Genomic DNA, 16311 nt, shown 5'->3' on the forward strand with positions numbered 1-16311 from the left:
TGGAGCTGAGAGTCCTGATCTTGCAGGCAGGAAGAAATCAACTGAACCGTCACACTAAGTGAAGCTTGAGAAAAAGACTTCAAAGCGTGCGGTGGGGGGGTTGGGGAGGAGGGGGCAAGGTGACACACCTCCAGCAGAAGGTATGGCCCAGATTAAAAGTGTGCCCTCCATCTTCAAGGTCTAGATTAAAGGCTTGTGTTATCCAGCCTCCTCCAACAAGACCACACCTCTTAATAGTGCCACTCCCTATGAGCTCATGGGGGCCAGATACACTCAAACTACCACACAACACATGAACTTGATTTTATGTGTGTGTTTGCCTGGGTTATGTATATGCAGGTGCCTGTCAAGGCCAGAAGAGGACATCAGATCCCTTGCAACTGGAGTTACAGGTGGTTGTGAGCTGCCTGCCCTGTGGGGGCTGGGACTCAAACTCAGATCCTCTGGAAGAGCAAGTGCTCTTAAAGGCTAGTCCATCTCTTCAGCTCCAGCCAGCTATTTCTATGCTATGCCTGACTTAAGGACATGTGTTTTCTCCATCTCCTGGTGGCTGCCAGGGTTGTTTTTTTTTTTTTTTAAACTATGTTTTTCTCTTAAGCTCTAATAAAATTGCCCTTGAATTTAAAAAAAAAAAAATCACACCAAAGAAGAAACTGTTAGAAATAAACACCCAAGGGAAATGCTCAGCCTCACTGGGACACCAAGAAATGAGCAGGGGACAAGCCCATTCTGTACTTCACCTGTGACTCACTCACCAACTAACCCAGGCCTGCAAGGGAGCCGCCAGCTTAGAGAGCGAAAGCAGGTGCCCTGCACTGAGGGCAGAGGTCACCAACAATCATCCTTCTAGAAATTGCAAAAGCCGTCAGCGGAGGCTAATGGGAGCCATCAAAGCAACCATCTGCAAGCCTTCATGCTTTTCTCCCTAGATGCTGAACCTCCTCGCAAAGGACAAAACTCCCCAGAGTCATTCCATGCAGCTTGCGCTGTGTAACCAGCTGCTTGGAACTGCTCTGTTCTGAAGCAAGTAGGAGCCCTACAGGAGACAGAAATGCACGCTGTCAGCAAGAAAATGCCCACTGGTGTTCTAAGTGGAGGAAGGCCTGGAAGATAGTGTAGCCACAAGGACAAGTACTTTCACAGCACTAAGGTGAAAAGCCACACCCTCATCCAGATGGAGAGATGGTTCACAGCCTCAGGCCAGACTCCATCACTGTCATGCAACCATTTAGGACAAAGCGGTGGTGGATGGACATGATCTAGAGAGTGGGGAATTATGACACATACCATCAGGTCCAAGGTCACGTGATGCTAGAGGGGGCTCCAGAGCCAGCTCCTGGCAGAGTGGGACCTAGTTGCCGCTATCTTTAGGGTTCATCCAAGAACCTGGGACCAGTGTGTCTGGTGGCCAGGATGAGTGGGGTCATCTCTCTGTAAGTAATTCAAGGTTACCTCGTCAATTGTTCTGTTGTTTGGGGTTCTGTTAGAGTTCCCTCTACCTATAATCTGACGGAACTCCCCTGGGAACTAGACTGTTTCTCAGCCTTTGAGAAATATGTGAACTTGATTGGTGGACCTTCCTGTCACTCTCAAGGAAGTCACCTAAGGCTAAGATTCCGTTGGACTGGCAAAACACATTGCCTACTGTGCAAAAAAGAAAAAACAAAACAAAACAACAAAAAAAAAAACAAAAAACAAACAAAACACCCCATGCAATACCTTGTTGCTGATTTTTCAGAAATTCGATGAACCTAGGGTTTCATGCATGCGAAGCAAGCTCTCTGCCCTTCAGCTGTATCTCCTGCTCACCCATGCAATGCTTTTCATGCCAATTGAAAGTGGAGAAAAAACTCTGAAATTCCAGAAATCAAAGAATTGCAAACTGTGGTACATCTATATTTAATGATGCTCCACAACCATTGAAGACCATATCCCAATACAGGGGCACTAAGAATTTGATAAATGGACAGAGGATATGTAAATGGAAGCTAATTGTGTCTGATTTTAAGTAAAATTAGCTGGAGGGAATGCACTAAAATGTTGGTGTTAATTTCTCCTCAGCTTGATATAATTGCATCTCTTAAAAGTGCAATGACTAAGTTTTGAAATGATAGACCATTGACCAATGTACATAGCTGTTAGAATCTGGCGAGTAGTACATATGGGCAGCAGTCTTGGTGACTCTTCAGAGTCATTGTGAAATATCAGTGTCCCACGACTCCATGCAACCTGAAGACACTGGTTCTCCATCTCACTTTTGCTTTTAAATCAGTTGAGCTTATGGGGCATGAATATCCACCAGTCAACAGAAATTGGCTTTTAAGTCTCTGGTGTGTGAGCCATGCCCTAATGGCTATTTAGAGTGAGTGGAGGAGGTGCCTGTCTTAGTCAGGGTTATGCTTGCTGAGATGAAACACCATGAGCAAAGCCAACTTGGGGAGGAAAGGGTTTATTCACTCACAGCTTCATAGAACAGCTCATCCTCAAAAGCAGTGAGGGCAGGAACACAAGCAGGGCAGGAGCTGGAGGCAAGAGCTGATGCAGAGGCCATGGAGGGGTGCTGCTTACTAGCTTGCTCCTCATGGCTTGCCCAGCCTGCTTTCTTCTAGAACCCGGGACCACCAGCCCAAGGATGGCCCCATCCACAATGGGCTAGGCCCTCCTCTATCAATCACTAATTAGGAAAATACTTTACAGGCTTGCCTGCAGCTTGGTCATATAGAAGCATTTGCTCAGGTGAGGCTGTCTCCTCTCAGATGACTTTAGCTTGTGTCAGATTGACACAAAAACCGCAGTACAGTGCCTCTCACAGGAGGCCTTACTCATTGGCTTACTATTTAATTTTTTTTAATTTATTATTATTTTTTTTTCCTGAGACAGGGTTTCTCGGTGTAGCTTTGCGCCTTTCCTGGAACTCACTTGGTAGCCCAGGCTGGCCTCGAACTCATAAGAGATCTGCCTGCCTCTGCCTCCTGAGTGCTGGGATTACAGGTGTGTGCCACCACCACCCGGCTAATTTACTATTATTATTATTATTATTATTATTATTATTATTATTATTATTATTATTAGAGAGAGTAAATGTGAATGTGAGTGTGTGTATGTATGTGTAGTCAGAGGACAATTTTCAGGAGCTGATTCTCTCCTGTCCTGTTAGTCAAGGTCTCTCTTCTTGTTTCTGCTGTGTCACGTGCTGATTTCAGGGCGATTCTCCAGTCTCTGCCTCTCTTCTCATCACAGGAGTGTTGGGATTACAGACACACTTCATCTGGCTTGCTTTTTTTTTTTTTTAACATGGATCTTGGGATCAAACTCAGGTCTCAGGCTTGCTTGGCAATCAAATTTGAGCCATCTCAAAGCTTTGGCTTGTTATTCATTTCATTTTTATTGTTATTGTTTTAGATAAGATTCCAGTAGTTCAGGCTGACCTGGAGCTCAAAGGTAGAAAAGGATGACCTTGAACTCTTCATTACCCTGCCTTGACCTCCTGCTGGAATTATAGGTCCGGGCTATCATGACCAGCGCCTTCCTTTTTCAAAGAGTGCAGGGGGCCAACCGGGGCAGAGACCACCAGTGCCCCCTGAGAAACTTTTCCACTCCATGGTCCTCAGAGTTAGAACTCTAGCACATTAAAATGCAACCACCGAGTGGACTTGTGCATATAGGCATTCATAAATGGGGACCATGGACTGTGTGTGGTCGAGAGCTCCGTGGAGGAGGCACCAAGGGGAAAATGTGTTCATGTTCACAGAAGTAAGAAGAAAAGATTTGATTAGTTATTATGCAAAGTTCCTAGTTAGAGGCCCACGAGCTATTTCTGATTAGTTAAACTTAAGCTTCATTTTTGTGGACTGTGACCATCTGTTCATTCTGAGCTCATGCAGGAAATTCAGGTACCAGAGATACATCCATCTAATAATCTCCCAATCAGTATTTTAAATACTTGGTAGACTTACAGTCTACTGGGAGAGACAGAGATTAATTAGCCAGTCAAACCAATCAATTAGGGCGCTCCAGAGGAGCAGAGAGTATCAGAATCAGGCAATTGAGAACTGGCACAGAGCTAGGATCAGAAGAAAAGGAACAAATGACAAATAAGACCAAGAAGTTTTTCAGCTTTTTATTTATTTATTTTTAATTGGGATGTTCAAAGGCCAAGGTCCTAGCAGTAATGGGTAATTCCTAGGAGTGACAGGGTTGGAGAAGAATACTCAGAACACTCAGTTGCTTGGTTCGGTCTGTGTTGGCGGTCCGGAAGATGCAACTCACAGACCTGCTTTGTTTGGGTTGCAGGGACTTCAAAAACATCATCCAGACTCTCCTCTGGGAGAGCAACGAGCACCTGCTGTTTGTGGTGGAGGTGAGAGCTGCCTGCAGGTCCTCTGCCTGTCCTGGAAGCCTCCTGCAGGCCCTCTGCCTCATGCAGTCTGCTTAGCAGGGCACCCTAGATCCCACCACCTCAGGACCCTGAGTCTGTTGTCCATTTGTTTCTTTCTAAGGTTTCCTCCCAGAAACTAAACCATCTAGCGTGTATTTATTCATTCATTTATCTAACCAGTCAGCAAACACTGCTTGGACACAGTCTGGGTGTCAGTTGATGAGTGCTCCAAGAGGAACACACCCAATCTCTGTCCCTCAGGGCCCCAGCAACCCAGACTGGGATGCCATGACCCGGCAACAGCCAAGGTTCAAGTCCTGAGACAGGGGAGAGGCATGGGTGGGAAGAATTGGAGTAGTGTCCGACCGCCAGATGAGTTTCACACAGTGGCTGGCCCTGAGTAGCTGGAGCAGCCTTTACACTTCAAAAACAAGCTTGTTTTTCCATACCAACAAACATGTTTTTCTCACCCTACACTGTCAACCTCTGGCAAAAGCAAACATGTTTTACATCAAAACATCTTTTAAACCCAAAACAACACTTATCATTTGGCTAGTTTGGTCAAATATTGAGCCAGGTACATCCTGTCTTTACAAGGCCAAAAGGTGATAAACATAGGCACATACTCTCAAGAACAATATCATTCAAAACTTAACAAAGCGTACTTAAGAAATAGGGGTGATCTGCCATAAGCTGTCTGTATACAGTTAGCTTGTACTTCTTCAGCTGTCAGCACTGAATCAGAACAGTTCCCAGTGACAGCTAGTATTTCCAGATAGGAAACACGAGAAGTATCAGTTCCCAAAGAATTTTAGGGGAAAACAATTGAGAAAAAAATGGTGTTTCTATGAATGATCACCTCTGTCCCATGAGTGACTGACAAAGTGACCCTAAAAACCACCAAGAGAATCATCAATATTATGAGAGAGAAGTGACCTCTCAGCTGTGCGGTCCCAGCAGTATTCTGTGCTCTCTCCAAGTCCGCTGGTCCTTGCCGAGTGAGACTGTCTCCACAGCTTTGCCTCATGGAGACCCATTGGGCAAACATTCATATTCTGATCCAAAACTAGGACACATGACTCCCAGTAGTGGGACACAGAGGGCCTTGTGGGGCTTGGGCACAGCCTACATGCTGTGCTGCTCTGGCATGTCCCAGAACATACCCAGGTCCCCTGCCTGCCTTCAGCAGGCTGGGTTCTGCCAAGCAGGACTCCAGCTTGTCTGCCTTTGTGGTCCACATCCTGATGCTTTCTAGTAAACACCCAGCCCTGTTCCAGGTTGAGAAGCCATGGACCTGGGTCTCTAGGACTAAATAGGAGTTTTCCATGCAGGCATTCAAATAGCAAACATGGTCTGTTTGTAGCCATGCTTGGTGGGCTTGGGGTGGGGAGAGGGTGACAGGGCAGAGGGGGGGAGTACATGCAAAGGTGCAGAGGTGTAAAAGTCCAAGATGGGCTGGCGGGGCCACGTGTGATCACCTCTCTCTGGCAGGATTTTTACCGCAAAGAGAAACGTCCAGTCACCAGGCCTGAATGCATGTATGAAAACTTTGACCAGTGTGCTGAGCACATCGTCAAGAAGATCCTGGAATATCAGAATCAGGTGGATGAGTACCACAACTCCTGTCTTCTGGGTAAGTGCCTTTCAGCCCACAGAAGGAACACAGGAACAGGTATGGCCAGGGGTGGCCCCCCCTTTGACTCACTGAGGAGATAGAGGAATAGCCCTGTGAAAAGCCAACCTCTTGGGGTTAAGAGAAAGCACTATTAAATTTAATTGGGTCAAAAATTTTTAAAGGTTCATTGTTTTTTCAGAAATGTAGTTGGTTTTCCACTTTGTGTCTCAGAGCTTGTCATCCCATTCACAGCCCAGATGACCTCCCCAAGCCAACCTGACCGCAGGGCCTTTGCTTTGAGGACAACCATAGCTGGGAAACACTGTCTAATGCTTGGCTTCCACTCATTCTACAATCACGGGCTGTGACCAGTCATTCAGTGGCTTTTAATTCATTTCCAGAGTTGTCTAACTGCCACCACTGCCGATGTTACCCCTCATCAACCTATCCCCTCCCAGACTCAAGCAAACAATATCCACGTCCATCTGTAATTTTTCTGTCTTTTCATGGGATGGAGTCACATGGCCCCTTGAGACTGTCTTCTTTTGTTTTAGGGAATATTTTTGAGGTTATGCATGTTATAGTGTATAGTACTTAAAAAAAAACACAGAATAATATTCCTCTGTGCAGATCTATCACACTTTATTGGGCTCTGCTGTGTGATTTCAGAGTTAGCAGGGGAGGTGTGTGTGTGGGAATTAGGAGGTAGCTAGACCTCGGGTCAATACCACGCTCTGTAACCTCCCAGCTGTGTGACTTTGGCAAAGTAATTCTACCTCTCTGATCCTCCATTTCTTACCTGTAAGGTGGAGGAAGTAACAAAGTTGCCATGAAGGCTTCTTTTTTGGATTAATCCCTCACAGGGAATGACTGGCCATAACCCTGTGGTTATGTGATTGTAGAATGAGAAAAATCCAATAGACAGTGTTTCCCAGTGAACTCAGAGGGATCCCATTCTCTTTGTCCTCAAAGCAAAGGCCCTGTGATCAGGTGGTCTTGGGAAGTACTGTAGACAGTGTTCCTCTCTTGTAGATGCCTAATCCTGTTGTTGGTTGGTCTTTTGGCTCTTTTTGGGGGGCCTGCCACCCAGCTCCCAAATAAATCACACATGGAGGCTTATTCTTACTTATAAACGCCCAGCCTTAGCTTGACTTAGTTTCTAGCCAGCTTTCCTTATCTTAAATTATCCCTTCTACCATTTGCCTCTAGGTTTTTCCCTTTCTCTAACTTCTGAAAATCTTACTCCGTGGCTTGCTGTGTACCTGGGTGGCTGGCCCCTGGAGTCCTCCTTCTCTGGCTCCTAGATCTTCGACCTCTCTTTCCAGATTTTTCCCTCTGTATATTCTTTTTGCCTGTCAGCCCTGCTTATCCTTTCTCCTGCCTTGTTATTGGCCAGTTCTTTATTAGACCATCAGGTGTTTCAGACAGGCACAGTACCACAGCTTCACAGAGTTCAACAAATGCAACATAAACAAAAGTAACACACCTTAAAATGTTCTACTACATAATCCATTGGTGGAGACTTCTGTTCCCTTTGGCATAGCAGCCCAGCACCCTCCGTCTCCTACTGAGGACATATAAAGTGCTGGAAACAGTATTTGGGGCATAAAATCTTTTAAAGTGCTCATAAAGTATGAGACACACAAAAACCAAAAATTAAGTGAGAACTAATAAATGGACCAGAGACCCTGGCTTCTGCCCTAAATCCATGGGACCTGGAGCCTCCTCTTTCAGTCAGGGCACTAAGAATAGGAGACATATGCCAAGACCACTGAAGCTGGAGTTTTCTCCAGTCCCGCCCGGGTCCATGGTCAGGGCAACTCTCTCTCACCTGCCAGTCCGCAGCCCTAGGGCCGATTGGACACAAGTAAACACATAGAGGCTTATATTAATTGAAACTACTCGGCCATTAGCTCAGGCTAACTATTGACTAGCTTTTACACTTAAATTTAGCCATGTGGCTTGGTACCCTTTCTCAGTTCTGCCTTCACATCTTGCCTCCTATTTGTCTGGTTGGCGACTCCTGATTCAGACTTCCTCTTCCCAGAATTCTCCTTGTCTGTTTATCCTGCCTGTACTTCCTGCCTGGCTACTGGCCAATCAGCTTTTTATTTCTCAACCAATCAGAGCAACACATTCACAGCATACAGAGCAATATCCACAGCAGACCACCCAAGGTGGGATGATCTGTGTAAAGCTAGGACCACAAGACTCTGCCTGCAGAGCAGGGCAATCGAGAGTCGAACTCCTGGACTCAGGCCAATGAGGCACAAAGTCCCGCCCCCCATCTACTAGAATCAAACACCTCAGCAGAGACCTTGGTAATGGATGATGCAAACAAGATATAAAAGGCTCCACTGGGGACCCCGAGCAGAAGTGTAGCCCTGATGTCGTTTCTCAACCCAGTTCATACTTACTGAAACACAAATTCTATTTTATGGAAATCCTTCAAAAGGATCTGAGATAGATACTCCAGCTTCAAGCTACCATTCTCTGACAGTGTCCAGAATTTGCTTAATTCTGAGGCACCCTCAGACCTCAAACCTGCCTTTGCCTCAGCCCTCCAACTCCCACAGATAAAGTTCCCAAAACACTCACCATGATTGCAAAGCCCTTGGAGGCAGAGGCCCAGAATGAGAGCAGCAAAGATTCCAGACACTGAAGGAACCTCAGACACAGCTAGCTGCGTGTGGTGGCCCATATCTTCGATTCCAGCACGAGGGAGGCTGAGGCAGGGTTTCAAAGTCAAGGGTAGCCTGGGCTACATGGTAAGAGTAGGGGAAGAATGAGGGGAGAATAAAAAAGAGGTGGAAAGGGAAGAATGGAAAGAGGAGGAAAGAGGGAGGGAAGGAGGGAGGGAGGGAGGGAGGGGAATACTAGGCACAAAATAGAGATGATGTATTTATAGTTAAATAAAAGGGGAAACTGGAAACACAGGAGTAAGATACTATAGAAATAACCAATTAGATGCCAAAGAGAGTGAAATAGAACTTCTAAAAAGGAAACATCAAGAGCTGACATTGTAAATGATGCATGGGTGTGCGGCCAGGTTTTACATAGCTGAACATGGGATTGGCGAACTGGAAGGCAGCTTCAGAGGAAATAACCTGCAGGACAGGGAGATGAAAACATGAGAGGTAGAGATATAGGAATGACAGAGTGGGTCTTAGCCTCTGACTGTTTGGAGGTACAGGAGAGGGAGAGAAAAGTCGAGGCAATGCCCAAAGAGGTCATAGATGGGAACTTGTCCAAGCTGATGAAAGACAACACATTTTAAGCACACAGAGAAGGATCACTCTGCATTTACTTAAGCAACACTTTCCATCTTGGTCCAACTGCAGGTCTCCTTTTGATGGAGTTGCTCTTATCACATTGGAGACCAATCTTTTCCCTTTTTATTTTATTTTATTTTTTTATTTTCGGAAACATAGCCTCAGGAACTTACATCTCCTTTGCCAACTTCCTGATATTCTGCCTCCAATTTCTGCAGAATTACGTGCCCAGGTGAGGAGGTTTGAGGAGCTGCTGCCCCAGGTGTGTTGGCTGGTGACAGAGAACTTCAAGGAACAGCATTGGAACAAGTTTTGCACATCCATGAATGAGATTCGGGAGCAGTTTGAGCAGCAGCAGAATCAACTAGAGAAGAGGAAGGTGAAGGTGGCAGGGCCAGGAGAGCAGGGGGGTGGAGAACGGAGGCAGGGCATGAGCAAGGCTGAGTCCAGGGCCAGGAGTGCAGGGGGGTGAGAACAGAGTTGGGGATTGCTGGGGACAGAGGACACTGGTGAATTAGTAACTGAGCCAATGCTTATTGGCAGAAGGCATTCACCAAACTCTAGGCTGTGTTGGAACTCTTTGGTAGGGCCTTGGTCTTTGAGATCAGTGACAGTTCCACAATGTTCCTTGGTGCTGTGGGATATGATTGGTGCTGGTTTTATTGAACTAAAGGTCCAGATTGGGCTGGAACAGATGTTCAACTAAACCTTCTCTCCAACCCTCAGAGTTGGTACCAGCCACCCTCCCACCTTGTCCTCCTCACTGCTGCTCAGTCCTCTTTCAACACTCAGATCACAGGACCTATCTGTCTGGATATGGCCTTAGCTAACAGAAGACATTGGTCCTGATTTCAAAGTCTGGCTCAAAATCTCTGCTCATTTCTGACTTGTTTGATTGAAGGATGAGAATGCTCAGAAACTCCATCCAAATCTTGGCCACCCCATATATGCCCATCAAATGGAGTCCCTACACATTGTGGAGGATCTAAGACAGGAAGAGCTGGACCGGGTGATCCATGCAAGCCAGGAGAAGATGGAGGTGAGCGCTGCCATTCAGCCTCCATTCCAGGATCCGACAGTTGGTACCTGAGCCAGAGAACACAAAATGATAGGTCTTTTTGGTAGATGAACTGGTCATTATGGGATGTTTGCATTACTTTGATTTTATCTGTTTGTTTGAGACAGAGTCTCTCTATATAGTCCTGGCTGTCCTAGAATTTGCCATGTAAACCAGGCTGGCCTCAAACTCAGAAAGTGTCTCCCAAGTGTTGGGATTAAAGGCATGGGCCACCATCCCTGGCTGTACTTTGACTCCTAAATTATTTCCAAAACCTAGTAATGACCATTTTCTTCATGATCCATACCTACTTTTATTTTTCTGTTTGGTGAATTGTCTGTGTATGTGCCTTGGCCATTTCTGGATTGTGTGTGTGTGTGTGTTGGGGGGAGGTGTGTGTGAACACGTATGCACGTGCATGTGAAAAGCAGAGGTCAGTGTAGGGTGTTGTTCTTAGGAACAGTGGAACAGTCAGCCCTTTTCATGAGACAAGGTCTCTCACTGAACCCACAACTCACCCAGTCAGCTAGGCTGGCTGCCTCAGGAATCCCTCTCTCTTTCCCCAGTGCTAGGACTGTGGCAGCTACCCTCACACCCAGATATTTTTGTGAGTGTGGGGATTGAACTTGGGTCCTCATTCTTTTGTGGCAAGTACTTTACCCACTGAGATATTTCTCCAGCCCCTCTGAATCCTTTCTTAGTTTCAAACCAGACCAGATGTTGGGAGAGGTCTCTGGGCTCTGAGGACCAGGTGCTAGTTAACCCTAATGTGGTTGTTAACGTGGTATCAGGGGTGCCTTACCAGGAGACTCTTTGACAGAGCCAACTCTACCCTCCCTCTGCCGGCCTGGTAGTGGAGATTTTGTTTATGAAGTCCATTTTCACCTCTGTTTCTTCCAGGATTTTGCCAAAAGGTACAGCCGCTTCTTCATAGCAAGTCTGGCCTCCTTTACAGAGAAGTTCCTGATGCAGTTGGATGAAGTGGTCACCATTGATGACATCCAGGTTCCACGTAAGTGGTACACCAGCCTCATGCTGTGGCCCTAAGGGATCATAAGGTGTAGGGGGTTTGGGGTTGGGCTTGTCTGCTGTCCCTCAGTCAGGGTAAAACATTTTCTCCTTGAGTGGTGTTCTGGCCCCAGAATGATCTACAATAGCCACACTTGTGACTTTGAATGAGTGAGTTTGAGTATATAGCAAGCCAAAGTAACAAAAATAATTATCAAGTCGCAGATAGATCAATAGACAGATAGCAAAATATTATCACACAGTGCTCAAAACATCCAGTTGGGGAAGTCCCTTTGAGGCACCCATCTGGAGCTACTGATGGATAATCCTGGACAGAGCAGGATGTCCTCTTAGCTGAGGCTTCTGTTATCTAACTTGGGGGTCACAACCTGTGTCCCAAATCAAATCTTGCCTTCCATCCTAATAAGCGTATTAAATAAGCCAAATTAAGTGGAAAGCAGAAAAAGGAAATTTATTCAATGTGGTCATATTCAGGAGAGGGACTAAGAGATCTAGCAATCCCCACGCCCAAATCTATCTTCTGGGTCCTGAAGAGAGGCCAGAGTTTACATAGAGGGCCAAGTATATGCCCATCTAAGCAAGCCAGGTCAAAATATGTTCCCACCCACCACTGACCTGTTTTGTCACCTTCAGGCTCATCCTATGAGGTGGTCAAACAAGTTCATAGAGCTGTGCCAAATCTCTTTCCAGGAGACAAGTAACCCTCTTGCTGAGGCCATTTCCTTCCCCAGCATGAGATTCCTGGGGAAATTCCCATTTCTTGGAGTCCACTGTTTCAACAGGCTGGTAGTTCCAATCAGATGCTCACAGCGCGCAGCAGAAACCACCTTGGGAATTTGAGGCCCAGGCCTGGGATTCCCCACTGAGGCTTTTCCCACAATGGGATTCCCTCTGGCTTCTCTTTCTCACAGCAGCTGCTTTTGTACAGTGGGGCAAACAGTGGTCACCTCTGTTGAAGGTATTCTATCTGTCCTCCGACATTATTCTTGGGCTGTTTTGCTCTTCTCTCTATGTCACAGAGTATTTTCTGACTATAGAATAAGAATCAGAAGTTGTAAAGGAAGTGGTGGCACTTCTCCAGGCCAAGATTAAAATAGGGGGAAAAAGTGCAATATGGAAAGAAACCACAAATAAGAAGAGTGTCGGGCGGTGGTGGCGCACGCCTGTAATCCCAGCACTCGGGAGGCAGAGGCAGGCGGATCTCTGTGAGTTCGAGGCCAGCCTGGTCTACCAAGTGAGTCTCAGGAAAGGCGCAAAGCTATACAGAGAAACCCTGTATCTAAAAACAAAACAAAACAACAACAACAAAATCAGAAGAGTGTTCCTCCTCATAACCTGTGAGTCAGAGAAAGACCAGCTATCCCTGGGTGCAAAGAACTCTCACAGAGCAGTCTTGAAAGCAGCTGAAAACCAAACACAGGTGTTACCCAAGAGAAGCAGTTCCTGAAGCAATGATGGCAAAAGACACTCAGCCCTCCCCTACAAGGAAGAATGTGGACTTAAGTGTGCCTGAGATAGAGCTGAACATTAAGAGCCTACCAGAAAGCTCTCTGTGTCTCAAGACACTCTTGAAGTACCCATTAGTACACGAGATCCTTCTGCTTCAGTCCTGGTACCTGGGATCATAGGCATGTTTCTGTAGTTTTTTTCCTTTTTTTTTTTTTTTCTTTTTATTCTTTTGGGGCCCACCACCAAGCTCCCAAATAATACATGGAGACTTATTATTACTTCTGAATGCCCAGCCTTAGCTTGGCTTGTTTCTAGCCAGCTTTTCTTAAATTTCCTGTCTAACTTTTAACTACATTTTGCCTCTGGGCTTTTCCCTTTCTCTATTCTATCTACCTTTCTTTCCTTCTTACACTGTGGCTGGTTGTGCAGCTGGGTGGCTGGCCCCTGTGCCTGCCTCTCCTCCTTATTTTTCTTCTCCCTCGTCTCTTTTTTTTCCTATTTGTTCTCTCTGCCTGCCAGCCCTGCCTATCCCTCTCCTGCCTAGCTATTGGCCGTTCAGCTCTTTATTAGACCACGAAGTGTTTTAGACAGGTACGGTAACACAGCTTCACAGAGTCAAACAAATGCAACATGAAAGAATACAACACATCTTTGCATCATTAAACAACTATTCCACCACATAAAAGAATGTAACACATCTTCAACTAATATTCCACAACACATAGCCAGCTGGTTTCTTGGCTTCAGTTTGGTGACTGAACTATCAGGCTTGGTGAAGAAGTCGGGGCAGAGGCTGCACATGGGCGGACGGGAGGAGGCATGTGCCTTGATAGGTGCTCACTCTGCACTCAGAACCCAGCTCTCCTCACCAGGAAGGGCTGTCAAAGTTGGATCCCCAGGCTAGACATCTGGGTGAGCTGCCTTGACTGCTTCTCCTACCTCTGAATATGACCAGAGTGTCACATCCTTGGTTCTCAAGCTGTCCCTGAGGTCATAGTCAGGTAACACACTTCTTTCCTGTCAGGGATGGAGGCCCAAAAGCAGAAAGTATCAATCCTCATACGGAGGAAGCTGGCCAGACTGTCTCTGGAGGAAGAGAGTGAGAGGCCCCTGATTGAACGTGGGAGCAGGTGAGAGTCTAGAAACAAGGGCCGGGTGAATGGTTGTGTCGACTGCAGGTAGGGCAGGCCTGTGGGGAGGGACTCGGGCTCTGAACTCAGACAGACCTGATGGCCCTGGAAAGTCACTGATTTCCAGCCTTTGGTTTCCTTCTCTGAAATGACCAGGGCTGTTTGAGGAGAATGTAGGTGAGGTCACCCAGCACATACTGAGAATTCCAGGGCTACTGGTTCACATGAGAAGCACCATAGCGACCTGCGAAGAAAAGGAGGCCTGTCCCAAGGGACGGTACAGCCTCAAGCTGCGGCTAGCACTGTGAACCACTCCAGCTGTCTGTCTTGGGTAATGACAGCTGTCAAAGTACCTGGCCCCCAGTCTGTGAGCAGCAATTCTCCCAGCGTTCCCAGAGGAAAACAGAGGCCAGGAGCTCAGGACTGCTGCCTGGGCAGCAGGCTGATGAGGAAAGCAAGGTCGAGAACAAGGAAGAAATGTAGGTGTGGCATTCTCTTTCTCATGCAGCAGACCAGACGACTGCGCACACACGGTTAGGTCATCAGGGAAAAAGGGAACGACATAAAGAGTCCAACAGGAAACGCTTAGGGGACCCTTAACAAAGCCATCTAAGTCCATGCTAACAGCTGAGTCTCCAAGCTGTGTCCTGGGTGGCTGACCGATGATGAAGCTAAGCACATTTGTCTGTAGGAAGTGGCCAGGAATCAAGCCCAATGATATCACCATTCAAACCAAGATACTGACTCGGAAGACACAATCAATAACCACCCATAAGACCACCCTGGGCCACTTGGCTGCCGTAGAAGCCCGAGATGCCGTGTACCTGGTGAGTCAGGGTCAGGCAGTGTATTCCAGGGGGAACAAGGCAGCTCAGATTGGCTGCCCTGGGCAAGAGAGAGCTTCACTCCACTGGGTACCTCAACACCTAGCCTATGGAGAAAACAGCACGTGCCAGTGTGGCCCAGAGTTGCAGGTCTCAACTCTCCATAGGCACAGGGACACAGGTTAAGGGCTATGTCCATCCATTGGACTAGCATGGTGGCTGAGGTGTGAACCCTGTGCTCTACCCAGCTCAGAGATACCTCACCTAGTGGCCATGGAGACAGGCTTTGTGGAAGGGCAGCAGAGTCAGACACAAGGCAGACAGACATGGCAGTGCCCATAGCTGTGGGGGTATACTGGGGTGCAATAACAGGAACATCTGAAGCCTCTGGGTGCTAATTTGTATTTCCTATTCTCCACATGAGGCATCTTGCCAAATCCTCTCCCGATGCTGAGGGATGGAGAATTGCCCCCATTTCATTGACAAGGACAATGATGCCTGAAAACACTTGTCTTTCTATACCATTCCCAAACAGCAGAGCCAGGGTTTGATCCCCACTGCTAGGCTGTGGGGCTGACCTGATGAGGCTTCACCCAAATGCCACCTGACGTATATCTGAAGATATACACATCCTTGGTCCTAGTGCCCATGGAGAAACCTAGTCCTATCCACATATCCACTGGTCCTGGAGAAAGCCTGAAATGCCCAGTGTTGATGTGGTCCCCAGATGCTACTCCAAGACCTAGGCAGAGGGAAAGACTCTACCTGCTGAATTCAGTCAGGGGTGGAGACCTAGGGCTCAGCCTTCTGAAGAAGCCAGGAACCTCCATGGAAGCTCCATGCAGGACAGTGGTCAGGAATGCACAGGTCCCAGAACCAGACACACATGGGTCTTTGTCCCTGCTCAGCTTCTCTAGAGCTGGATGGCCTCAGGGTTCCAAGTCTCAGCCTTCCCATCTGTAAGGCTGGAGAATAACTTCACCTACCTGAGAGCTTGTGAGGCAAATTCCTGAGAAATGACTTGTAGGACTAGTGTTGGTTCCTGAGGGCCAGGGGCCGCTTGCTGTGGGTCCCAGAGCTCAGGGCTCCCAAGTCTACGAGGGCAGGAGTCCCCACAGGCCTTCCCCTTGCTTCCCTTCAGAAATACTTGGTACTGTTTGACAAAGAACTGAGGACAATTCAGAACTACTTCGGGACCCTGGAGCTGGAGGCTCAGCGTTGGAAGGACAGCTGGAAACGCTCCCTCGACACCATCCAGTCCCTGTACGTGACCCATCCTTCCCCATACCCCAAATAAAGCCTTTATTTCTACCCCCGGCCCATCTGCCTACAGCTCTACATCCCAAGCACTGTAGTTTTATCAGAGATGAGGACACTTTCAGTAAAGAAGACAGATATGGAAGGGGTCCACATGGTTAGCAGGGTTGGTTGGAGGATACCAGGACCCAACCACTTACAATAGATACCAGACATCAAAGGAAATAGCATCCAGAAGCATGCTTGGTACTTCATTTCACTCTCTGGATAGAGATTGGATAAGACAGTGTCTGGCATCCA

The 16311-nt window shown here is 47.2% G+C and overlaps 1 protein-coding gene across 1 annotated transcript in view; it reads left to right on the forward strand.

The window, feature by feature from the left end:
- Positions 1-16051, forward strand: part of Ccdc180 (coiled-coil domain containing 180) — a 60783-nt gene extending 44732 nt beyond the window's left edge. The window contains exons 30-37 of the mRNA XM_036178544.1: positions 4294-4360; positions 5870-6011; positions 9484-9644; positions 10167-10304; positions 11223-11334; positions 13825-13930; positions 14622-14757; positions 15896-16051. Coding sequence (XP_036034437.1) covers positions 4294-4360; positions 5870-6011; positions 9484-9644; positions 10167-10304; positions 11223-11334; positions 13825-13930; positions 14622-14757; positions 15896-16051 — 1018 coding nt within the window. The remainder of the gene's footprint in view (positions 1-4293; positions 4361-5869; positions 6012-9483; positions 9645-10166; positions 10305-11222; positions 11335-13824; positions 13931-14621; positions 14758-15895) is intronic.
- Positions 16052-16311: the final 260 nt, after the last annotated feature.

Source organism: Onychomys torridus, chromosome 2 (genome assembly GCF_903995425.1).
Source record: "Onychomys torridus chromosome 2, mOncTor1.1, whole genome shotgun sequence".
Lineage (NCBI taxonomy): Eukaryota > Metazoa > Chordata > Mammalia > Rodentia > Cricetidae > Onychomys > Onychomys torridus.